At 35.2% G+C, this 26,796-nt stretch overlaps 1 protein-coding gene and 1 long non-coding RNA gene across 8 annotated transcripts in view; one reads left to right on the top strand and one right to left on the bottom strand.

Annotated features, from left to right (window-relative positions):
• The window catches only part of PHACTR2 (phosphatase and actin regulator 2), a 283,035-nt gene that overhangs the window by 249,043 nt on the left and 7,196 nt on the right, over nucleotides 1–26,796 (top strand). For all 7 annotated transcript variants that reach the window (XM_007484658.3, XM_056818888.1, XM_056818886.1 and 4 more), the window contains one exon: nucleotides 17,511–17,587. In XM_007484658.3, coding sequence (XP_007484720.2) covers nucleotides 17,511–17,587 — 77 coding nt within the window. The remainder of the gene's footprint in view (nucleotides 1–17,510; nucleotides 17,588–26,796) is intronic.
• On the bottom strand, nucleotides 5,810–25,645 carry LOC103094119 (uncharacterized). The gene is made up of 3 exons (XR_463051.2): nucleotides 25,424–25,645; nucleotides 11,677–11,759; nucleotides 5,810–7,214 (listed from the first exon to the last, which is right to left on the bottom strand). It is a non-coding gene; the product is annotated as an uncharacterized LOC103094119 (long non-coding RNA).

Raw genomic sequence — 26,796 nt, forward strand, 5'->3', positions numbered from 1 at the left:
AATGCTTTTATGTAGGCAAACTGTGATTCACCATGGAGATGCTGAGTGACTTGAGTTACATGGTTTTGGGGATTGTTTTTTTTTATTAGCATGTGTGCATGTGGGCAGGCAGGAGTATGAGAGAAAGAAAGTTATGTGATGATATGAAGAGTAGTTTTGAAGGGGAGGAAATGAAGAGATCAGAACAGAATTAGACTACAGTGTACATCAGGATTTGGGATAATCTATAATATTATAATTACATAGAACCAATCATGTGCCCCAAAATCCTTATGTCCTCTCTAATTCCCAGAGAAAAAACATTACATTTCCATCCACTCCAGAAAGAGGAAAGGAGAGTTCTAGTTATTCCTATAACTAAATATTATTTATAAGGTACATTTAAGTTTGTTTGTTTTTTTAAACCCTTACCTTCCCTCTTGGAGCCAATACTGTGTATTGGTTCCAAGGCAGAAGATTGGTAAGGGCTAGGCAATGGGGGTTAAGTGACTTGTCCAGGGTCACACAGCTGGGAAGTGTCTGAGGCCAGATTTGAAACAGGACCTCCCATCTCTGGGCCTTGCTCTCAATCCACTCTGCTACCCAACTGCCTCTATCACCATATTTTAAATGAGGAAACTGAGTCAGACAGAAATAAAGTGACTTGCCCAAGGTACCACAGCTAGTATCAGACAAAGGTTTGAAATTCAGGTCTTCTCAATCTACATTTAACACTTCAAATTCTGTGCCACCTAACTGCCTTTTAGGGTATATTGAGTGGCCACTAAGACTAGTCCTCTCCTATACCGTGTTTTTGCTCACATACATACACATATATTCTCTCTCTCTCTCTCTCTCTCTCTCTCTCTCTCTCTCTCTCTCTCTCTCTCTCTCTCTCTCTCTCTCTCTTTCTCTTTCTCTCTCTTCTCTCTCTCTCTCTTTCTCTCTCTCTTTCTCTTTCTCTCTCTTTCTCTCTTTCTTTCTCTCTGTCTCTCTCCCCATCTCCTCTGCCCCCCACTCCCCCACCTCCCTCCCCCAAGTACCCAATTCTAACATTCTGAATAAACATTTCTTTTATCAGGGGGCCCAAGATCAAGGCAGATAAATCTGCAGAAGGGGAAAGCATTCAGGAGAATCCATGTGGCAATGGAAAGGATCTAGCTCTAGGCATATTCAATAAGATGTACTCTGGTCTGGTCTGATATGGGGGAGAAGTGGAGGGCTGAATTCCTTTAAACTACAAACCTTTAGGATTGTGTATACACATTTTTTTGGATGTGGGTAAGCTCCACCCCTGCCACATTTCCTTCTCCCATTCCCTACTCTTACTGGCATCATCTAGGCAGCATCAGCCCATGTAATTTCTGGCCATGGCACCTAGAAGTCCCACTACTCAAAAAGTTTTGCATTATAATTTGCTCAGCCTTTTGTTCACAGACATTCCAACCATGTGTACTATGACTCCTGAGGCTTCTGAGTTCCCATCTTTGTGCTATTTTGCCTTCTTGGCTTTTATAGCTTAAGGAGCAGTTATGTAGGAATTGTTCTTGTGTTTTATCACTTTCTCTGGTTATATATCCTCACTGTTATATTCATGATGATAAGACTGCGGAGATGGAGGAAGTAAGTTTAGGCTACATAATATCATTTAGAACTAAAGTTGTGTCTCTGCTATTGTTGCTGCTCTTGAAACCCCTGTGTTAATGGGATGGTCCTAAATTCAGTCTGGGGACATGTCAGTATCCTGGTCGTTCTTGGCAGAAGCTTATTTGCTTTTGCCGAGGCACTGGGATTTAGTTATTGCTTTTAAACACAAAGAAAAAAGTTTTGAGAGAATCTGAAATTTCCCCCTTATATCAGTCATTATGGCTATGTCACTGAGAAAGAGGTGGAAACTTTTGTTATCTTTTCTCTACCAGAAGAGACCAGAAAGTCCATGCAAAACCACCTCTCTATTCTGCCACTATCCAGTGCAGCGGGAAACCCCATAGCTTAAAGAACAATCAGAAACAGCTGTGGGAGGCTGACACCTTCAGTTGGCAAGAGGGTAAATCATCAGCTTTCCTCAAGTTTTTAAGGACTTTCTGGAGTCTTTAGCCACTTCTGTACAGAAAGCTCATCACTCCTTGGTCCTCTGGTGGCAGTTTCCAGCAGATACATCCACATAGAACCAGAATGGCTCCTGAATAGCCCCGAAGAGATCTCACGAATTCCGTTTTTTCTGCTACTTATACTATATAGTAAAAAGTTGAGAAGAAGCAATTTGTGCCTTTGCCACCTGGGGCTTCATTAACTAAATGCATCTGCTAGAAGTCTGGAAGAATTAACACCTTGCCCGTGACATAGCCCTTTGAGAACCCACAAAGAAGAAACAAATCCATGAATGGAACAGACTCTAGTTCATTCAGGGCTTCTCTTCTACTAAGGACAATGCGGTTGCCCAGTTTCTGCAATAGTTTATATCCTTCTATTTACACATAGCTATCCCCGAAACAGATAGTAACTTAATTTGTATTCTCTGAAAGAGTAAAATTAATAGCAATGCAAAGAAGCATTAGGGGAATTTCTTGGGTGGTGGGGCAGAGAGGAAGTAGTTCTATTGTTTATTTTTTTAAAAATAGTCCTAGACTACACTGATAATAAAGGAGGGAGGATGACCATCATGGGACTACAGTACTCCCTTAACACTAAAGATTTTTTGTGAAGCGATTGCTAAAAGGACTGAAATATAATGTTGCTAACAGATAAGGAGTGATAGGCCATCTGGTTAAATTAAAATGTCACCCAAATCTCCTGGCTTATAAACTGAGCTGTGTCTAATATTATGGATTTTTTTTTATTTAGAGGATTTCTTTCCTCATGCCATTTACCTCTTTCTGCCTCACTTTCATCTATAAGATGAAATAGGTCATTTCAGTGAGGTGGCTCAGTGGATAATTCAGAAGATTCATCTTCATGAGTTCAAAACTGGCCCCAGAAACTTATTACCTATGTGACTGGCTAAGTCACTAAACTGGGTTTGCTTCAGTTTATTCATCTGTAAAATGAGCCAGAGAAGGAATGGCATGCCATTCTATTATCTTTGCCAAGAAAACTACAACTGAGAAGTTGAAAATGATTGAATAACAATCCCTAAAATTCGTTCCAAATCTAAATTTTAGAGCCCACTTAAGCCAACATTATATTTTCCAATTTTCCTTTGTATAACATAGAATTTTATTATTTTTTCCCAAAACTGGTACCACATAGAGATATATAGTAGCATCTCATAGCCATTTAATATCAATATAGTAACAGTAATTTCAGAGAGGTGAGCTTTTGTGATAATTTGGGACAGTTGAAATGACTGCCTTATTTACCAATTGCAATGTTTCTTATTCTCTTATATTCTCTTATTCTCTTGGCTCAGAAACAATTTACAGTTTCTGTTCAAGGTAGAAACATATACAGGCACACTAAATATACTCTTCAAGGATTTATGACTTCATTGGTATTTCCTTGGTGACAATCCCTCTCCAAATTAATAGATGATCTTTACAAGTTACTATGGTTTAAAAATTCATCATACTATAAGTAGGCAGGTCATGAATTTCTCTGAATTTCTCTAGACTATTTATTGGGATGGTGACAGAGAAAGATTGAGAGAGGGTCTAATTACTAGTCTTGGTGCTTAACACAGTGCCTGGTACTTAGTTGGTACTTAATAAATTAAAAAACTGTCCAGTTTGATAAGGTCTGGCAGAGCTTAGGTTATGCTGATACGGCCTTCAAGAATCCACTGTCACTTGGACAATAATGATAATAGCTAATGTTTATATTGTGCTTTACAGTTTATAAAGCTCCTTAGATTATTTCATTTGATTCCATAAAATGGGTGATGTTCTCTCCTTTTTGCAGGTGAGGGGAAAGGGAGGTTAGGTGATTTGATGAAGGTCATGTAGCTAGTAACTGAGAGAACATTCACACTCAAGGCTTCCTGATGCCAAGGCCAGTACTGGTTCAATTCACACCATCTAGTTGCTTGTGATCGTTCAATGAGGCCTCAGAATATAAACTTTATAATATGAAATCAACTAAAAATAAATGTTCACATACAATATCAGAAGTGTGAAAGAGAGTGTGTGTGTGTGTGTGTGTGTGTGAGAGAGAGAGAGAGAGAGAGAGAGAGAGAGAGAGGGTGGGGGGGGAATAGGTTATTCATAGGTTTCCAATTCTAATGACTAGGCTGTGTTTTCCATGTAATTGTTGTATTTTGTCCATTTTGTTTCATTCTTTCCTTCCTAGTTAAAATACTGGCAGTTTGTTTCTTATTCTGGATATCAGCTAACTTAGATATATTTCATGTGAAACATAAAAGTTGCACATTGAACCATGAGGCCACTACTAAATTATTTTAATACATCTCTTCCTTTTTCTAACTCCATGTCTTCTCATCCTAAGACTTAAATAAGAAGCTATTTGAGGGACTTCTGGCAAAAAAAAAAAAGTTAGAAAACTAAAGTATTTTCAACAAAAATGAAAAAGCAAATTTTAGATCCTAAATAATTATTTAGTATTTACTATGTACTAAATTGAGCTATAATAATACATACTGTAAAACTAAAATGTAAGTCACATTCCTATAGATAAAACCAGCTTTTTTTCAGAAAAAGAAGATTCTGAAATATCTCATCTAACATTTTTAAAAAATCATTGAGGGGGCAGCTGGGTGGCTCAGTGGATTGAGAGCCAGGCCTAGAGATGGGAGGTCCTAGGTTCAAATCTGGCCTCAGACACTTCCCAGCTGTGTGACCCTGGGCAAGTCACTTGACCCCCATTGCCTAGCCCCTACCGCTCAATACACAGTATTGGCTCCAAGAGGGAAGGTAAGGGTTTAAAAAAAAATCATTGATATCTTTTGTTCTTATATTTCCTTCATTTCCCAATTTCTTTTCCTTCTCATTCCCAGAGAAGCATCTCCTATTACAAAGAAATAAAAGCATTTCAGCAAAACTTATTGTGAATTTTTTACCTTTGCAAATAAAAGAGGAAGGCACATCCTTCTGCCTCTTTTTGCACTCAGTTTTGGTTATTATGATTTCACCACATTGTTTTGGTTTTTGTCATTGTTCTTTATGTTTACATAGCTGCTGTCATTGGGTATATTGTTTCTCTGGTTTTTCTTGCTTTGAATCAGTTCATAGATGCTTTTCAATGCTTCTTTGTATTCTTAATTTCCATTTTTTAGTACCCAATAATAGTCAATTACATTCATATGCTATAATCTGTGGTGTACAATTTGTGTTACTTTATAGCTTACCAGGGCTTGGTGGAACTGAGATTTATGACAGATCCTAGAGAGAGGCTCTGTACTTTTGAAATGGAGTAACTAGGGAAGATTAGTCCAAGTACCTACTCAGCAGATGAATTTCAGACAAGTGGTAATCCAATATCTGCCTGAACATACTTCCAGTTATAAGGAATATGCTTTGAAGGTCAATACCTGCTTGAATCAAGAGCCTATTCACTTTGTTTTTATAATGTGGATGGTTAAACCAATACCTTCCGCATAATTTCATCTTTCATTGATGAGGTATTATAGTGTTTTACAGTTTAAAGTCACTGATATTTTTGTTGTAAGGTTATTTAAAACAGTAGCTTCTGAAATTTTTTGATTGTGCATTTCTCAGTAAAATGGTTAAGTACATACCCTGAATATAGATATATTTATTTTTAAATTATATATTAAATACATGTTGTACTAATGATTATATAGATCATAAAACTTATCCCAAAATTAACTTTTAAAAGGATGAGACAAAGATGGAATAAAAGTATATCAAAGCGGTAGTTGAAAGCCACCGGAGCTTTCTGAGTAGGGGAGTGATGTGGTCAGATTTATGCTTTTAGGAAAGTCATTTGTAGCTATGTGAAGAATGGTTTGGATAGAGGAGAAACCACTGGCATGGAGTTCAGTTAGCAAGCTACTGTAATGGTCCCAGCAGAAAAGAACTAAACCATATTGGTAGCTATGTGAGTAGAGATAAGGAAACAAATGAACGATATTATGGTAGGAAAAATGATTAGATTTGGCAAATTATTAGCAGTGGAGAATGATAAATTGAAGATGACACAGAAGTTTTGATCCAATTATATATCTTTAACAACATAGGGAAGTTCAGGAGAGGAGTGGATTTGGGGCTAGAGATAATATAAAGATGACTAAAATGCAGAATACAATTCATCCTACATGCTCATCCTGTGCCTAAATATGTCCCACCCAAATTAAAAGTGGAGGAGGGTGGCCAAGAAGGATCTTCCTATTCTCTGCCCCAGAAATCCAAGCCTCCCCTTTTGAGGAACACCTGCTATTACCCAGAGGTTATAGGGGAAAGGAAAGAATGTGTATGCTAATGGTGGAGGGAAGAATTTTCCCAGTGGCACCCGCATAACTGCTGTAGGGAGTTCTTGGTTAGTAGTAAATTCCCTGGAAGATTTAATACCTAGTTTTTAAGGAAGAAAGTTGGAAGCTTCCCCAAGAGAAGGAAGAAATATTAGGAAACATTGATAGCCATGATTTTCCTGGAGACAGGCCCAGAATTGGCTATCATATGGAAGGGTAGAATTTCATCAATCCTCCCACTCTCTGGTTGATCACATGCCCCTTGGGTTCTTGCCTTTGCCCCCACTTTGGAGACCATTACTCCAAACAACATGAATGATAAATGTTTTCAGTACAGACAGAAGGTAGTCACTATAAAAGGATAAAACTAAAATTTCTTGTGTTATTTTTATTAGAACCCAACATATTATTTTGGTGTTAATAACAAATAACAGGTAATAGCTGATTTGACTGATAGTGATTTACAAAAATCCTAATGCAAAAGTTACTTTCAAAGATAGTTCTCTGCAAAAATACTATATGGTCATTGACATGATTACTTCATCTAATAGAACACAAACCATTCCATACTCTTGTCTTCTTGCATATCTCTTCATATCCATTTGTAGAACCTTCAAAGAAAATTTGCCCAACAGGTTGAATGAGATCTTTTTCTTTTTACATGACCAGTACACTTTCTTTTTCTAGTCATGCATTTACTTGATGATACCCTTTACTGTCATTTCTCTTGTGTAATTCTTCATTGGTATTATGTTGCAGCCTACTAATACTCACCATTTACCTCTCCATTACCCCTTGAATGATTCTCAACTTGAATTTGTAGCAAGCAAATAGTGTCTAGCCTTATAGCATCCTGTAAAGAAAATTATTTCAGAAAAAAACTTGGAATCATTAAAAGCACTCAACAGTTTGCCAGAATCAATCCCATTTGTTCTTCTCTTTCTGTTCAATTCTGGGCACAATTCACTATACATATGCAGTAGCTTTCTAAGATATCTGTACTAAGGATGCAACTCTATAGTGAGTTCAACTACCTGCCTATTGTAGTATGGCTAATGGGCATTTTTCAGTCACTTTTTTTTCTGGATATGTGTTTAGGCTGAAATGCTTTGAAAGGATATGTCTCCTTTAGGGGGCTCGGCAGTGTTTCAGGACTTGATATAATCCACATGTCATCCACAAAGAAAATTGTTTTCAGGATCTTACTGTCAGTAGGAAATTAATCTTCCATTTGAATTCTTTGCTGTTTCCTCCATGTTTGTTTTGTGAAGCATATATCTCCTTGATTTATTTGTGTCTCACTTGATATTAATAATCAGAATCAATGAATGAAAATTCTCTTTGTTGCTTGAAAAATACTTAATCAAATAATGGGGAAAACAGTTTCTTAATGCACATTTTAAAGTATTTTCTACTTTAAGAACTTCCATGAGAAAGTCATTTTCTGATCTCAACTAAACTGAACAGAAACTTTAGTACCTCTTGCTTTATTATTTTTAGCTTGCCACCCACAATATCATAATGCCAATATTTTAATGTACAGTTAGTGTTATAAAAAAAAAACAAATCCTCTAGAAATGAGGAGGGGAAGGTGAGGAGGGGAGATGTTGGTGAAATTTTGGGAATATGTTTATTGTTAATTTCATTTGTATGTGTGTCATAAAATCCTCTTCACTTACAAGTTTAATTATAAGATCCTATATCTTGTCTCTAGGGAAAATTTTCCTTTGTAGACCAAAGCTAGGAGTCAACATCATTCACTGCAAGTTATTGTTAGGGATGCTACTTTAAAATAGCTAATATTTTGAGGACAATTCCTGATACCTGGATTTTCATCTGAGAAATAGCATGATAAACAATGGATTGTGTCAAAGCTACGTCATTGCATGGGAGGCTTGTGCCGCCATTTGTGATTTTAGCTGAACAGTGCATAGCTATGGGGAGTCTATTTCATTGCAAAGGACCAGGAGCAATCCAAGATAAAAAGCTTAAATCTTTGTGTTCAGTGTCATTTCCCACTGGACTTCCCACAATTCACCTTTTAAGAAATATTCATTTCCCTTGTCTTGCTATCTGTACATCTCCATGGTTTATTATACACAACAGCAGCAATAACCAACAATCATGACTCTACAGGATGGACTGAAATATACAGATAGTTTTGAAAAGATAACTGTACATTTCATTGGCATGAGTAGTTCATCTAAGAAAACACAAACCCTGTCCTGAGACAGGAGAGGTTAAAAGGGGAGAGCTTAAAAAGGGATGGATTCTGGCAGCAGAGAAGGAATCAGGACATAGAAAGGGAAATGCAGAAATAATTGAAGGTATAAACTCCTAGAGGAGATTGGAAGGGATGGGACCTGGATAGCCTTGACAAAGTGGAGGGTCAGTTCTTCCTCAGACGTTAGTTCCAGGGGAGGATATAAAGGAGATAATTTATAAGCATGCTTGCAAAGGACATCATCTGTCAGTCAAATGAGAATTCCATTTTGGAATGTTACCGAGAAAGCACTTGGAGTGAAGCCAACGGCTGAATTGGGCTTTTGGCTTCTGGGATTTTGGCTAGTGGCTGATGGTGGAGAAGAAGCTGGGGGCTTTTGGCTTCTGACAGAGGAGGAGAAGAACCTATTTGTATCTCTGTGAGTGATCTGATCTGATTGGAAGAAAAAGAAAGAAGATAGACAGTTGCCCTCATATCTCTCTGACTGACTTTGTTTCACAGAGAAGAAATAATTGCCATTTCCCCAGTATCCTCCTAACCAAGGCTCCCCGTAGAGAAGGCAGGTGAAGCTATGAAGAGATTTTGAAATAGGACAAAATTAACCTGCTCATTATTTCTCATGGTGCAGTAGTATTCCATCACAACCATATGCCACAACTTGTTAAACCATTCCCCAATTGATGAGCATCCCTTCAATTTCCATGTTTGCTCCACAAAGAGAGCTACTATAAATATTTTAGAACATATTGTTTCTTTTCCATTTTCCTTGATTACCTTAGGAAATTAGCCTAAAAGTGATATTGCTGGGTCAAAAGGTATACACAGTTTTATAATTCTTTGAACATAATTCTGGATTGCTCTCCAAAACAATTTGATCAATTCATGGTTCTACCAGCAGTGTATTCATGTCCTCATTTTTCCACAATCCCTCTAACATTTGTCATTTTGCCCTTTTATCATTTTAGCCAATCTTAGAGCTATTAGATATCTCAGAGTTGTTTTGATTTGCATTCTTTAATCAATAATACTTTAAAGCATTTTCCCATATAATTATATATAGCTTTGATTTCTTCAAAAACTGTTCATATCTTTTGACCATTTATTAATTGGAGAATCACTTATATTCTTGTATATTTTATAAAAGTTGTCTATATATTTTAGATATGAGACATCTATGTGAGAAACTTGCCTATATTTTTTCCCCATCTTACTGTTTTCCTTCTGATCTTGACTACATTAGTTTTGTTTGTATTATTTTATCTTCTGCTATTTTGCTAAAATGAAAAACTAAATTTTAGTTGAATCTCGAGGATTTTCTGTCTATATCATCATATTATCTGCCAAAAAAGTTTTATTATCCCTTTGCCTATTCTAATTCCTTCAATTTATTTTTCTTCTCTTATTGCTATTCTGGCATTTCTAAAACAATATTAAATAACACAGTGATAATGGACATCCTTAATTCACTCTTGATCTTATAGGAAAGGCTTCTAACATATCTATTGTAGATATTTGCTGATGGTATTAAATATATTCTTCTTATTCTATTATGCCTATGCTTCCAAGTATTTTTTATAAGAGTGGTAGTTGTATTTTTTCAAAAGCTTTTTCTACATATTGATATGATAATATTTGGTCATAATGTATAGTCTTTGTGATATATTATTGTAGTCTTCTTGCTAATGTTTTATTTAGGATTTTTCATCTATATTCATTAAATAAATTAGCCTATAATTTTCTTTCCCTGTTTATGCCCTTCCTGGTTTAGGTATCAGCACTATATTTGTTTCATAAAAAGTTTGGCAGGATTCTTTCTATACCAATTGTTCTAAATTTATCTAAGTTATCAAATTTGTTAGCATGTAGTTGGGCAAAATAACTCCTTGATAATTGCTTTGATTTCATCTTTACTAGTAGTAAATTTACCCTTTTCATTTTTTATAATAATATTTTGGTTTGCTTCTCTCTTTTTAAAAATTACATTAACCATGGTTTATCTATTTTTTTTCATAAAGCCAACTCTTTGTTTCATTTATTTATTCAATGATTTTCTTACATTCAACATTGTTCATCTGAACTTTACCTTTTAGGATTTCCAATTTTGTATTTAATTAGGAATTTTTAATTTGTTCTTTTTCTAGCTTTTTTATATTATATGCCTAATTCATTGATCTGTTCTGTCTCTATTTTATTGACTTAAGCATTTAAATATATAAATTTTCCTCTAATTACTGCTTTTGCCTTATCCTATAGGTTTGGGTATGTTTTCTCATTATTATAATTTCCTTTAATAAAATTATTTATTGTTTCTATGACTTTTTCCTTAACCCAGTAATTTTTTGAGAGTAAATTATTTAGTCTCCAATTAATTTTTATTCTATGGTTCCATGGTCACTTATGATTTGAAAAGGATGCATTTAATATTTCTGGTTTTTTTGTATTTAACTATAGTTTTTGTATCCTAAGATTTGGTCAATTTTTTTAAAAAGTATCATTACCACTGAGAAAAGGATATATTCCTTTCTATTCCCATTCAGTTCTCTCCATATATCTATCATATCTAGATTATTTAAGATTTTATTTATCTCCTTTACTTCTTTCTTATTTTTTGGTTGTATTTACTCAGTTCTGAGAGGGAAAGTTAAAATCCCTCACTATTATAGTTTTGTTTTCTATTTCCATCTCTAACTCCTTTAAAATTTCCTTTAAAAATGGGGATGCTATAATATTTAGTGCATTTAGGTTTCATATTTATAATGCTTCATTATCTATTATGCCTTCTAATATAATATAGTTTTCCTGTTTATCTCTCTTAATTAGATCTATCTTAGCTTTAACTTTGAGATCATTATTGCTACCTCTGCTTTTTTTTGTGTGTGAGCTGAAGTATTTTATATTTTACTATATATAGCACTTTGATGTTTGCTGTTTACTTGTGTTATAACATTTAATCATTGCCATAATCATATAGGTGTTATAGATGTTATTATATCTCTGCTTTACATATGAAGAAACAGACTGAGAGGTTCACTGACTTTCTCAGCATCACATAGCTTGTAGGAGTCTGAAATAGGATTTGAATCATACTTACTGACACCAAGTTCAGCATCCTGTGATCCTAACCAGGCTACTTCTTGAGATGAGACATCTCACAACAGGTGGCCCACATTTACTCTGTAAAATAGGAGGCAATTTTTTCTAGCAGAAGGACAATATAAATAGTAATGGGAGCTTAAAGAATAAGAAGGATATAAAGAATAAGAAGGAAAGAATAAAGGAAGAATATCAAACTGCTACTATGAAAGGAGGCATGTGTTAGGGAGTTCTTCAAGGAAAAATAAATACATTGAGGGTCTAATTGAAATTAAATGACATGAATTTTAGTGGATCTGGGTGGCAAAGGTATTGCCTTTTTATAATAGTATTGAGATAATCTGGATGTGAACCAGAGAAAATGGATCAGAGAGGTGATTCAAAACTTAGAATTAGTGCAGCAGGAATTGTTAAAGGAGAAGGAAGCAAGAGAATCAAGGGTGAATCCTAACACTTAATTGAACTGGTTAACTACAGGGTAGTAGTTAACATTTATTTTTAATATTCCATCCAATGACTAAGCCTCCAAGTAAATCAACCTCCTTTACTCCCATGACTTTCTCTTTATCCCAGTTAAAGAGTAAAATTAGAAGAATGAGGCCAGAGAACAGAGCAGGACAGTAGGGTTGTATGAAAGGATTAGACTGTAATGAGGATGAAGAATAAGTGTAACAGTACTGAGACAATGGTAAAGATGCAAGGACAATTTATTAAGAGAAATGGAAATTTTATTTTTTGTCACAACAGGCTGAAAAGCTTTATTTAATTAATTTAGACTATTTTTCCATGGCTACATGATTTGTTTTTTTTCCTTCTGCCCCCATCCCCACAGCCCAAAAATAAACCTATTTGCTTTAGGGTGATTGTTTAGAGTTTACATCCCCAATCATATATCCCCATCAAACCATGTGATCAAGCAGTTGTTTTTCTTCTGTGTTTTTACTTCCACAGTTCTTCCTCTGGTTGTGATTAGCATTAGAAAGGGGAATTTTAGAGTTCAAGTTCATATAGATGGCACAATTGGAGATGATGGTGAAAGCTAAAATATAATCATCTCTGTGAGTAATTGGAATAAAGAGGTCATGGGAGTAAAGGAGGTTGATTTACTTGGAGGTTTAGTCTTTGGAGGAAATATTAACATGAATGTTAAAGTCCTCAAGTTTAAGGACAAGGGTTGAGATAGAGGAAGGATTGTGAGGCATTTTACTGAATTCCTTGAAAAAAGGAAATTATCAGATGACAGTGAGCAATAAGGATTGGGAACAATGATATGAAGGATGCAATGGAGAGAAATCGATGAATTGCATCAGAGGGAGAATCTGGAAGTAGCAGTGTAGAACAAGAAGTACTATAAATCTCGTTCTTGACCTTGGGTGCTTGGTAACAGAGAAGCAACTACCAACACTGGAGAAGGTAGCTACAAAAAATATGGGAAAAAGCCATATTTACATAAGTGTAAAGAGTAGGAGAGTTTTCAAGGAAAAGATTTAGGATAAAGAGTTCATCAACTTTCAGCAAATAGAAATTCCTTTTTCATAGAGTCTAGAACATAGTAAGCACTTAACCAATGCATTTTGTTGAATTTTAGCTACCTTTATTTTAGTAATATCTAATTGATAAGGCTTCCCTTGTATCACATCATTCTTGCTTTTTTGTTTCATTAGGTCAAGTGAGATTCAGTGTAAATCATTAAGAATAATTGTACATGTAAATTGTGCAAATGAGAAAAAAAGTTCATTTAAGCCAACACCACCTTTGGACTGAATGGTCTACAGAGAATGAATTCTCACTCAGAAATATCCAATTTGTCACATTTTGGTATTGGTGGTAGTTAAGCTTCTTCATCTCCACAATAACATTATGCAACAATAAGCATAATTTAAAAAACTTGTTAGGCTCTGTTGTGCTGAGCCAAATATAGGTTTCCTACTGTGGAGAGATATTTTGTCATGTTAAATTTTTTAGAGTTAGATTTTCTCAAAGAATAGTTTGGAAGGCCTGTCAGTAAGCTGGGCTTCTGCCTACAGTATTATGCTCTGTATTTCAAAACATGACCAGAACCATTCCCTACTAAAATTGGATGCTGTCATTTGCGACATTAATCTTCTCCCACTGACAGTACACCCACATTGAAATGCAAATATTTGTACTGAGGTTCTTTAAAGAATAAAAGAGCTATTATTCATGCAATGGATTAGATTTTTTTCCCTTAAGGTATAATTATTAAAAAGTCTGATTGGGGACAGCTGACAATGCAACAATTCAAAATGATATTTGCAGAAAATTCAATTTATGAAGACATTTCTCTTTTGAGTGTCTTCATAAGAAATTATTTTCTCTGTGATATATCATATAGTAAAATGATCAGTTTTTCATAGGTAGTGAATGCCTAACTTAATTTCAACAATTGTTTCAATTATTAAAAGTATTAGTTTGAATTTTCCTAGGTTAAAATGAGTTCTGTGACAATCAGCTTTACTGGGATGCTGGCTGGGTTTCTGAAGCTTTTTATACTGAGATCAACTTGTCCAGCTCACTAGAAGTTAGAGAGAATGATTATGCTACCATAGGAACATTTATTCCACTTGGTAAGCTATTTGATTTAGAAAACCTTTGACTTAGATTATTATCCTTCAGTAAAGGTTATTCATTTGTTACTTGTATTTTATGTGTATATAAATTTGCACATGACCTTTAAAAATCAGTTACTTGACAAATCTTTATGATGTGCCCAGCACTGTACTAGAAATGGCCATCAAGAGACAAAGTAAAATAGTCATGAGAGACAACATGTCCCTATAAAAAGATATATACAAAACAGAAACCAGATGATTGGGGCAGGAGCCTTAGGAGTTGGAAATATCCGGGGAGGCTTTATATAGGTGCTTAAGCTAGATTGCGAAGGAAATTAGAGAATCTAAGAAGTAAAGGTGAGGAAGGAATGTATTCTAGGTATTGGGGCAGCCATTACAATGGCATGGAAAGAAGGGGAGCAGTGCCATTTATCTACAATGATAGGAAGGCCAGTTGGCTAGACCTTAAGAGTCCCTGGAGGAAAAAAAGTCTGGAAAGGTAGGTTTGGGACATGTTGTAAGGAACTTTAATTGGTCAACTGTGTATTTTATATTAAATCTTAGGGACATTGGGAGCCACTAAAGTTTATTAGATAAGAGAGTTACTTTTTAATCTCACACTTTAGGAAAACCACTTTGGCAGCTATGTGGAACATAGGGACAAGGGCCAGATTGTGACAGGGAGATCAGGGAGAAGATTATTACTATAGTCCCTCCCTGCAAAAGGCTATGGTGGTGACTTAGTGAATATATAAAAGGACATAGTTGTTGAGACAAGACTTGGTAAATTATAAGCAATGGTGGGATGAGTGAGAGTGAAGAGACAACAGACCATCTTAGAGTGCAAGCCTGAGTGACTGGGATGGAGGTGTCTTTAACAGTAATAAGGAAAACAAAAAACAATAATAAGCAAATTTTGGTGGCCAAGCCAAGGATGGGTTTTGAAAAAAAGAGGAGTTCTTTTTCAGGCATGTCAATTTAAAATATCAAATAGGCAGTTGGCAATGAAGAAAAGAATGCAGGAGAGTGACTGGAGTTGCATATATAAATCTGGGAGTCGTCCACATAAATGATAATTAAACCTAAACTTATGAGCTTACCAAGTGAGACAGTACAGAGAAAGAATAAAATTGCCCCCAGGAAAGAGGCTTAGGGTATAGATAGATAGATAGATAGATAGATAGATAGATAGATAGATAGATAGATAGTTACTTGTAATGACTTGGATGAGATTCAGCAAAGCCTGAGTCTTGGCTAAACAAAAGGAGAATCAAGAAGCAATGTCAGTTTGTTTCTAATGAATAATGTTTGAAAATGACCAAATAAAATAATGTTTAAAAGGGAAAAAAAATAAAGTTCTGGAAGATTAAAAAAAGATAAAGAAAAAAGAAACAATGTCAGTAAAACCCAGAGAAGACAATATGTCTAGGAGCATAGGGTAGTCAAAAGTGTCATACTGCAAAGAGGTGAAGAAGAATGAGTACTGAGAAAAGGTCCTAAGATTTGGTAATGAAGAGATTAAGGGAGAAAGCAATTTCCAATCAATGAAAAAATCAGAAGCAAGGAGGTTCAAAAGTAAGAAAAGAGAAAGTGGAGGCATTGAATGTAGTTAGCTTTTCCTAAGAGTTTTGGAGAAAAAGGGAAGGATGGAGATATATGCGTATATATATATATATGTATATATATATATAATTCTACACATATATAATACTATGTTGAAGAAATGTACACAACAAATGAAGAATTTTTAGTAAATGGGAAACTTGTCTGTTTGCAGAATCTAGTATATAGGGAGAGGTTGAAGATTATAGAGGTGAGATGATTGTGGTATTTCTGCTGGAAAGATATGGGGATGTACAATCATGGGAGAAGTTGCCTTGGTGAGGAGAAAGAGCTACCTTACCAAACAGTAGAATAAAGGAGAAGAGCACTGAGGAATAGTGGCAAGGGAATGTGTGATTTAAAGAAGAAAAAGAAGGGAGCTTATAATTAAAAGCCTCTTGTTTTCTTAGGAAGATCAGTAACTTCTGTTTTGTATGGGTGTTGGAGAACCTTTCTTCTTCCTGGTTTTGTTTTGTTTTTTTTTAAGTTGTCTTACTATCTGGTTTTTCTCATCTTATATGCGACAAATCCCAGGGAAAATTAGGGTTTGAGTTCTGCCACAGACTTGTGTTTTGCTGCCTATGTATTCTTCTTATTGCCTTGGCAGCATTAGGTGAAAAAAACTCTGGATTAAAAGGTGACTAGTCATATACTTACCTATATAATCAAACTGGGTGAAAGTTTAGAACTACTATTCATTCCATTTCCTTTAGAAGAGGAATAGGCAGCAGAAAGAGATGTTCTTAACTAGGATTCAGATTCAGGGCTCTAGTTTAGCAGAATGATCAAAGTCTTAGCCATCAGAAATCTCCTGTCATATAAGGTGACAGCAAAAAAGCTCCTTAAGAACAAGGACTGCCATTTGCCTTTCTTTGTATCTCTAGCTCTTAAGAAAATGCCTGGCACATAGTAAGTGCTTAATAAGTGTTACAACCTGGGTCTTGCTTTCTTTCTCAAAAGGTCAAGCCTTAGAGGACTTGAATGGCAAACATAAATATGGCACACATTGGAATGCTGTCCTTTTAAGCAAGTGTTAATTCTGTGTGACACAGGTAGACTGAGTACTTCTCTTGTGTAAAGTACTATGCAAATTGCTCCTGGAAATGGAGAAAGCAGCTAGTCCCTCCCTTCCTAGAGTGACTAATCTAGTATTATAATTTCAATTGTTTCATTCATTTTTGTTTCTTTGTGCTCTCATTCTCATCTTACAAAATAATTATATTTTGCTTTGATATTCTTCCACTTCTGTTTTTCTTCCAAGTACATAGAATTTCAATTTTTAAAATTTTAATTCCCTTGTTTCATATCCACACAGATTTCAATTCATTACCTTTACCTCTCTCAATCTCCTGTCAAAACTATTTAGCATTCCTACAAGTAGTAAAGGACAGATTAGTTCTTCTCATTTTGAGTTTCTGAATTATATGAAAATAAGTATGCCTATTTCATTGGTTCCTTAATACAGTTTCTAAGGCCTTTCTCCATTCCATGTTCTTCTCAAGAAATTTCTTTCTCTAAATAATTAGAAGCAGCACTTCTTTCCTTGTAAATTCCTTATTCTACAACAAATTTCATTAATACTGTCTACAAGCAATTTATGCACACAGATTAAATGGATAACCTAAATAACAATTGGATTTATCTATTTTCCCTTTAGGCAGCAATAAGGAAAGAGTTAAATGAATTTAAAAGTACAGAAATGGAAGTCCATGAAGAGAGTCGACAGTTTACAAGGTGGGTTAATTAAATACTTTTTAGCTTCAAGCAAGCTATTAAAAGTTTTGAAATCCATTTTGCCTCTTTCCAAACTCCATGTTTAAATACTAGAAGTTTTATTGCTTCAGTAGTTATTACAAACTCATTAATATGGCAATTTGGGAAAGACGCCTAGGTAGGTTCTATTTTAAAATGTCTTATTTTAAGAACTTTAAAATTACTAAATTACATGTATAGTAAGACTCATATTTTTTTAAAAGAAGTGTGAATTATTTTAAAATACCATGATATTATTCCTTTCCTCAACTACTAATCATACCTTGCTTTCTCTTAGTGTCATTTTACAGGCTTTAGCCAGGAATCATAGCACAGAGGATAAAATATTGGATTTGAAGTCAAGAAGACCTGTGTTCAAATCCTATCCTAGACAATGTTGTAGCCCTATGATTCTAGCTTCTTCTCCTAATCTTTCTCAGCCTCGGTTTCTTTATATTTATAGAAGTGATAATAAAACCATTTACCTTATAAAGTGACTGTGAGGATTAAATAAAAGCAAGGTATTTTGAAAACTTCTTTGAAGTGCTATGTAACTGTGAACTGCTATTATCATTATTTGTATCACCTATTCTTTTGTTTTCTTGGATCAGCTATAACTTGGTACCCAGAAGAAAAAGTCTTGTTTAAGAATACTGTGAAAACTTGCTTCTGGCATCATCTCATCAAAATAAGACTTGATTTTAGTGGCTCCTTAAAGAATTATTAAAATTTTGCTCTTTTCTTTTTTGGCATATAGTCAAATTATTCCAATTTATAGCATTATAAATATGTGTGTAAACACACACTGAAGACAAATATTGGACCCATTATGTCATTGATAACGGGAATATCTAGGATAAGGAAATTCCTTCTACCATTCCAAGTTGGCACCACTCTGCAATTTATAATCTGAGTTGCCTGCTGTACTGAGAGGTTAAGTGACTTGCCCAGAATCTCATGGTCTTTATAGGTCAGAGTAGGACTTAAACCCAGGATTCCTGGCAAGCTTGTTATCCATTACATCATAGTGCATAGACAAAATATATGTTTGCTTAGTTTTATCTAACTAATATATTCCTCAGAACGTGTATGTTGATTAAATTTGTAAATCAAATGATCTAAAATGAGGACTAGCTTGCTATTTCAAGAAATTCTTCCCTGAACCCTTTGGTAAAGCAATGGATTTCTTATGTAACCTCAAAATATCAAAACATATCCATTGGCATGTAGATTCATATTTTCCTATTGTGATTCCGTAGATTCATAGATTGTTAAAATTGGAAAGGGATCTTAGATATTATCTGGAGTAGCTTCATTTTATGGAGCCCAGACAAACTAAGTGACGTGTTAATGCTGCTAGTTAGTGGCCTTAGAATAGGGCATTGAAATGGGCACTGGGGAGGGTCCTGTACAGCTAAATTTGAAGTCATTGCAAAGGGACCATGCTCAGTGTATAAGTTATAATTCAAGTCATTATGTTATTTCTAGTAACAAACCCTAGGGAACAAGATTCAGAATAATTCTTTCATAGCAAGCTTTGCTTCACAGATAATATTCTGGCCTTTTTGTCTCTGATGCACATTAGCCCTCCTTTATGTGTTTTTTTTTTCCTCCATGAGAACATGAGCTTCTTGAGATCAGGGACCATCTCAGTTTTCCATTTGTACCTCCAGCTCGTAACACAGTTCTTGACACAAAGTATGTGCTTGATAAATGCTATTGCATTCTTTCTCTCCATAGACAGATGTGCTACTTTCCACTTATTAGTGACCTGTGAAAAATTGTCAAGAATGAAAAAGCCTATCCTTGAAGATAGGCAAACATTGTCCCAATTTTCAGTAAAGACTCTTTTACAATTAAAAAATTATCTTCACTGATTTTTGAATAAAGAGTGGGGAAGGTATTATTATTATTAAAGTAGATGATTTGTGAACACTGAGAAATGAAAATAGTAATTACTTTAGAGCCAGAATGACTTTGTGAAAGACAGGTTGTGTTAGATTCATTTGTTTTTGAAAGATTACTGAACTAAGACAAGGCAATGATGTAGACAGAGCCTCCCTGGGTTTCAACAAAACAACTGACAGTTTTTGGTACTTTCATTATGTACAAGCTGGAGAGATGTGAACAAAGTGATAGGTCAGTTAAGTGGTTTCAGAATTGTTGGAATAGACATTTGCAAGTTTGAAAGACTGGTCATTAATATAGTTATGTCGGCTTGAGAGATGGTCTCTACTGGAATGCCTTAGGGATCAGCCATGAGAATTAATGCAGTTTATCACTTTTATTAATGATTTGGATAGATACATATATGACTCCAGTGGAGGCTTTGCTTTTATTGATATTCTACCAAGTTTGCAACTGGGATAGTTAATATGTTAAAAAGGCAGTACCCAAAAAGACATTGACTGGTTAGAATGATGGGCTAAATCTAAGAGGAGATATAATGGGAGTAAATTTAAGATCTTGCATTTGGCCTTCACAACTCTTTACATATATTTTGTCATTTGATTGCCACCACAACTTTCTGAGGTAGCTATAACTATCTCCATTTTTGTCTGGAGGAACTGAGGCTCAGAAAGGTTAAGTGATTTGTTCATATAGCCCATTTAATCTTGGAATGTAGGATCACCTTGTCAGTGATTGAAATAAAGAAATATGGTCTGATAAAGTTGCAGCTAGTTGGCACAGTGGATAGATTGCCAGACTTATCTTCTTAAATTCAAATCTGGCTTCAGACACTTACTAGCTATGTGACTCTGAGAAAGTCACTTAAACCTGTTGGTCTCTTTTTCCTCATCTTTAGAATGAGCTGGAAAAAGAAATGGCAAACCACTCCAGTCCTTTTGCCAAGAAAATTCCAGATGGGATCATGAAGAGTCAGACAGGAGCACAAAAGCAAAGCTGTAGAAGGGTTTTGAGGTGTGGAATAGGAAAGATGATAGAGTTCACAATTGCTGGCTTAAATTTTTTTTATAAAGTGTAAATGGCAAGGTAACATCCTAAAAGACAAGAGGCCAACAGCGGTATTAGGATTTAAAAGAAATGGTTTGGAATGTCTGCTGTTTTTATTCATTGTGAAGACAGTAAATTTAGATTTGGAGGAAAAGGAACTCTGTTTTGGCTGTGATAAAATTATTTACAAAGTGTCTTTAGGAATCTAGGTAATTTTTAATTTTTAAAAGGTAATTTTTAAAAGATTTTTTTTAACATGAGCTGCTTAAGTATAGCATGAAGAAGTGTGTCAAGGTAACAATTCACGTGAAGATCTCAGCTTACACTGGACTATAAACTTGTATGAGTCAAGAGCATGATCTGGTGGCTTAATCAAGCTACCACAGTCTTGGACAGCTATAATAAAGGTGGGTTGTCTATCACATACATGTGGGGGGGGAGGGTCTAGTTGTAGTTAGCAATGATTAAACCATAGTTAGAGTATCATACTGACTTCTGGATCCCACATTTTAGGAAGGACAGTAGCAAATATAAGAATGAGAGGGTTGGAACTCATGTCATACAAAATTCATTGGCAAGCAATAGAGATGTTTAGAGTCAGAGTGTAAAAAGAAAACTGAAGACAACTAAGGAAAAGTGTGGTAGCTGTCTTCAACTATTTTGAAAGGTGCATATGGAAGAAGGATTGGTTTGTTTTATCTGCCTCAAAAGGGTAAAAGTAAGAGCAATAGGTAGAATTGTGGAAAATAGACTTGGTATAAGGAAAAATTGCTAATACTTTGATTCCAAAAGTGGAATAGGATGACTTGGATAAGTGATTTCCATTCATTGAAAGTCTTTTAGTAAAAGTTGCAACACTTCTTCTCAGGGATATTGTAGTTGGAAAATATATTCTAATTCCAAGAAACTTTGAGTCAGAACCCTGGTTATGTTACTTATGCCTTGTGTATGTTTGGGCAATTCAATAACTTCACCTCAGTTTCCTCGATTATACTATTGATAAGCTTTAGTAGCTTAAAACTGTTTTAAGACTTTTGGAACACCTTGTATTATAGAAGTGTATACATGTCAGTTTTCTATTGCTTTTCCCTGTCAGTCATGTGTTAGGCCCCAATTTGAGCCCAGTTAGTACCAATTCCTGTTCTTACCTCTCCTCTTCCTCCTCATTTCAGGATATGTCCCAGTGAAAATTGGTCATTACAGTCATACCATTATATCAAATTTAGTGTTTTTTATATGGATGTTATTTAAAGCCAAGTATAATTTTAATAACCAGCTAAGTGAACAATGATAAGCTTTCAAAAAAAAATCCTTATCTTCTATTTTAGAATTGATACTAAGTATCAGTTTTAAGGCAACAGAGAAGTAAAGGCCAGGCAATGGGGGCGGGGGGGGGGGGTGGTTAAGTGATTTGCCCAGGGTCATAAAGCTAGGAAGTATTTGTGGCCAGATTTGAACCCTAGACCTTCCATTTCCAAGCATGGCAGACTATTCACTGAGCCATCTCACTGCTCCAATAAGCTTTTATTTCAACTAAAACCAATTCTGTAAACATTAAGTACCTGCTCTGGAGATACAAAAACCAAACAGTCCCTACTGTTCAGGAACTTACCTTCCATTTAGGGGAACATGTACAGTATTAAGTAAATATGATCTGAGGAGTTCAAAGGCACTAAAGACTGGAGGGAAATCTACACAAAAGAGTTGACACCTGAACTGAGGAATTGTGAAAGGCAGAGATGAAGTGGATTCCAGATGAAGTGGATCCCAGTCGTGGGTCAGTGAGGCTATTCATCTAGTTTTCAGTGCTGTGTGTGTGTGTGTGTGTGTGTGTGTGTGTGTGTGTGTGTGTGTGTGTGTGTGTGTGTGTGTGAAAGAGGAAGTGAGAGAGAGATGCATTTATGGCCAAGAGACAGAATGGCAGGAATATCCCACAAGAGAAAATCAAATCCATCACTTGAGTTTGATTAGTGCCTACTAAAAGTCATGGCCTTTCAGATGTGCATCAGTAAACTAAATAAAAGATTAAATTTGAATTAAAAATTAAGCTACAAAGCATTTGATGTTCAAAGCAAATTATAGTCAGAGTGCCATTGGCTTTGTATCTAGAAGGGAACTAGAGATTATCCAGTCTAACCCCTAATTTTCATGAAAGTATAAGGTATTTTCCATCTGAGATATACAGATAACATTAATTATTCTGTAGTTCCTAAGGTTCATATAAAAAGGAAGGACTTTCCCAGGGGGAACCCACCAAGAACTGGTAATTTACCTCAGGCCCTAGGAATTAGGAAAATTGAAGGTGCTATTATAGTAGTCTGTTGACATGTGCTTTTTATCTGAGAGGATCACTAATTATATGTACATAAATGCAAGGAATATGTATGTGAATGTTAGAAGAGTTGTAAGAGGCTCCCTCAATAGAGATGTTGTTATTTATATTCAGTAGTGCTCTCTTCATGACATCATGGACTATACTGTCCATGGGATTTTCTTGGCAGTGATACTGGAGTGGTTTCCTATTTCCTTCTCCAGGCAATTAAGGCAAACAGAGATCAAGTGACTTGCCCATGATCACACAACTATTAAGTGTCTGGGGCCAGATTTGAACTTGGGTTTTCCTGACTCCAGGACTAGTGCTCTGTACATTGAACCACCTAACTGACTCCTCTGAATAGAAATAGCCTTAAACTCTGTGAAGTAATAATAGCTCACAAATAACAATTTAAAGTTTGCAAAGCACTTTGTGATTCTCTCAAGAAAAATGGAAGTTTGACATAGTCAACAGGGAGACTGTAGAGCTAGAACCTGGGCTCAGGTCCTCCATCTGACACACACTGGTTATTTCACTTAATCTGCAAGTTTTCTAGGCAACTCTTTCAGACTCTAGATTGCAGAGAAGGTGCCAGCCTTCAATGGTAGCTGGAGTTTCCTCACCTGGAAGTCCCTTAAGCCAATAAAATCACAGGCCTAGTTCCAATCCCTGTTAGAGGGCTGTTATTATTGCCCCCATTTTACAGGTGTGAAAACTGTGGCTCATTAAATTTTAAGTGATTTTCTGCTCAGGGTCACATAACAAATGTCCGAAGGTATTCTATTTACTATGCCATATTCCTTCAAATAATGACAACATATGTAGATTTATGTAGTACTTTAAAGTTTGCAAAAAATAAAAACAACTATATGTATACTGATCTGATTCTCACAGCAACTTTGTGAGATAACTATTATTATCCCCATTTTGCATTTGAAGGAACTGAGGGTCAGAAAGATTGTGGTTTCCCTTTGGTCATATAAACTATTAAGTGACCAAGGCAAGATTTGAATCTGGGTATTATAATTCCACATCCAGTATTCTATTCACTCTATTATGCATGCTTCTATCTTAAAGCTAAGTTCTCAGGTGTCAAAGATTGGATATTTACGTATTTTTATTTAGTATGCTCTAATCAGCTGAATAATTATACACATCTCTATGCTGAATTGTGAAATGTTAGTTATTTGCAATAGTGTCATAAACAGGACATTTCAAGGCTTTGTAAAAATGGAGATTTGAACCCCAGACTTCAATCCCCAGACGTCCTTGGCACTTCCCAGAATGCCCTATAATCTCACCTGAGTCCTCACCTGAGTGCGAGATCAGCATTTGTATTTAAACTGACTGTAACGCCTACTTGGTCTCTCTGCTTCTACTTCTAAGCACACACATCTCTCAAGATGTAGTAAGTGAAATTGAATGGGCTTACCAGCCCTAGGTTTTTTTCCTATTTTTGTATTTCTTTATCCTTGATTTCTAATAATCTTTAATAAACCTCTAAAAATAATACTTTTATTACTAGAGACTAATTTAACTGTTACAGCTTCTGAGGTTAGAATATGCTGTTTTGTTATCCAGAAATAGGAAATAAAAATAGAATATGTGAACTTTCCCTTAAGTATATAATGTAACCTGAATGATTCTCTATTAATTTTCAACGAAGTGGAAATGAATTCGTTGCTTTTTAGTTGCAACATAAGTAAAGGAAATATGGAGAAAACAAGTCAAGGTATAATCTCATGAAATACTGTCAGATGGTCACTTTGAATGACTTCAGAAATTTGACAGTAATATCTATATTACCATAAAAAAAGCAGCATAGCATTGTGGATAGAATTGGTCTAAAATCCAGGAAGGCCTATGTTCAAGGCCCATCTCAGAAACAGATTGGGTCTGTGTCCCTGGGCAAATCATGTGCTCTAGGAAACTATCATAGACTGTAAGTTACAAAGAAGGTACAGAGCTGTATTTGGTAGAATATGTTTGCTCACCTGGAAATTACCTGTACCAAGGAAATCATAGCTCCAGTCCTTAGTCCTTTGGTATATATTATAGATGATTCATCTGTAGTGTTACAAGGGTTTCCTAACCCTTATTGATTATTAGTATAAGATGGTAATACCAATAATTGTGTCCTATATGGACAGGCTGTTGGATTTGACTGTTTGAGAAATATGGCTCTCAGAGCACCCTAAGAATTCCAGCTCAGCCAGTTATATAAAAAATATATTTATATTATGAGTAAAAAATACTATAGAAAGGGATAGTACAAGGAAACAAGTGGGAAAGAAATTCTTATAATATATAAGTTGTTAAGCTAAAATTTCTTACTCCAATCACCCAAATCCGATCCTTGCGGAACTTCTTCCCCTAACAGAGTTTGGCTACTCTTTTTTCCTAGTCTATCTAAATCCCCCCAAAACCTTAATTTATCTACCCTATCTAAAATATGCAGAAGAGAAAAAAAGTTAGGTTTTTTTTTCTCTCTCTCCTTGTTGTATAGATGAACAACCAGCTTTAAATCTCCACATCCTTTCTCTACTCACCAAGCAAACCTGTTGGGGTTTGCACTAATGTTTCACCTAACAATCTTCTTCACTTGTCAGGCCTTTTAGATGAATATTTAGATATGAAAACACTTTTCCAGATCTCACTGAGAAGCTCTTAGGACTTCCTTTCAGAACAGGGTCAATCCAAAGAATGAAAAGTCAGTTGAGTAACTGTCTCCCAAAGCATTCTGGGAAAACTCTCTCTTACCCATAAGTTCATATGAGATTCCATTCAGAATTTTTAAAGAAACTTAGCTTATAAATCTCTTATGCATCTATTAATGAACTATCCTAATGAACTCTTAATTAATAAATAATTCTCTACTATACCTATAGTATTTGCCAAATTGCATAAAGCTGGAAAAAATTTCCTCCTGCTGAAAAGTATATGAAGGAAAAGTTTTTTTAAATTATCATTATTACTTAAAATTTTATGGAGCAGAAAAATTCTATAACGTAAATTTCTGAAGACATTGTTAGTGAATCTACTTATATACCTATAAACTTAAGATCTTTCTCCAAAGGTGGATAGCATTTTCTATCATGAGTCCTTTGGAATTGTCATGGGTCATTGGATTGATCAGAGTAGTCGGTACTGAGTATAAATCTTCACAGGATCAAACAACACCTGGACATGCCAATGTTGTTCTCCTACAATCTCATCAGGTCAGCTGGGCACTCACCATTCCAAATTAACACAGCTTATTTCTTACTGCATGAGTTTTAGCTTTCCTAAATAATTACACAGACCTGAAGGTTTTATTCCTCCTTAAACTAGTTAAGTTACTATAATATTTGAATACACTTAACTAGATCTTTTCTAATACTGTGGTTATGAAGATGCTAAAAGAAAACTCTACCCTTTTAAAAAACTTTATTAAAGGGGAAAAAAAAAACAACCAGGTTCCTCCAGCTGAAATTCACTAACTCTAAACTTTGAATCAAGTTCCATCCAAAAGTTTTTCTTAGGCTTGGGATTGGTCCTTATATAGATCAGTCCTGCACCTGGAAGTAGGGGCATGACCCCTCCCTAGCATAGGATTGGTCTAATTCAAGACCAATCTCATGCTAGGTAGTAGTAGGGTGGGGTTCCCCTGCCACAACACTTTAAAATCATCCACAGCTAATATTCTTTTATTATAGTTAGCTTACTAAATGGGTCTAACTTTTTCTAGAAATCATAGTTGCTATTATCTCCCTAAAGTATTATATGTCATTACTTGGTTTATCATCAATAATATGAAAACAATAAAAAAAAAATTTTCCTTTCAGTAATATGTGTCTACAACATTTCCCTGATCCATCAGTTTTAGTAATCTTGTAAAAATAAAATAATGAGCTTATCTGGCATCATCTTTATGAGTCCTGTT

This window comes from Monodelphis domestica, chromosome 2 (genome assembly GCF_027887165.1).
Source record: "Monodelphis domestica isolate mMonDom1 chromosome 2, mMonDom1.pri, whole genome shotgun sequence".
Taxonomy (NCBI): Eukaryota; Metazoa; Chordata; class Mammalia; order Didelphimorphia; family Didelphidae; genus Monodelphis; species Monodelphis domestica.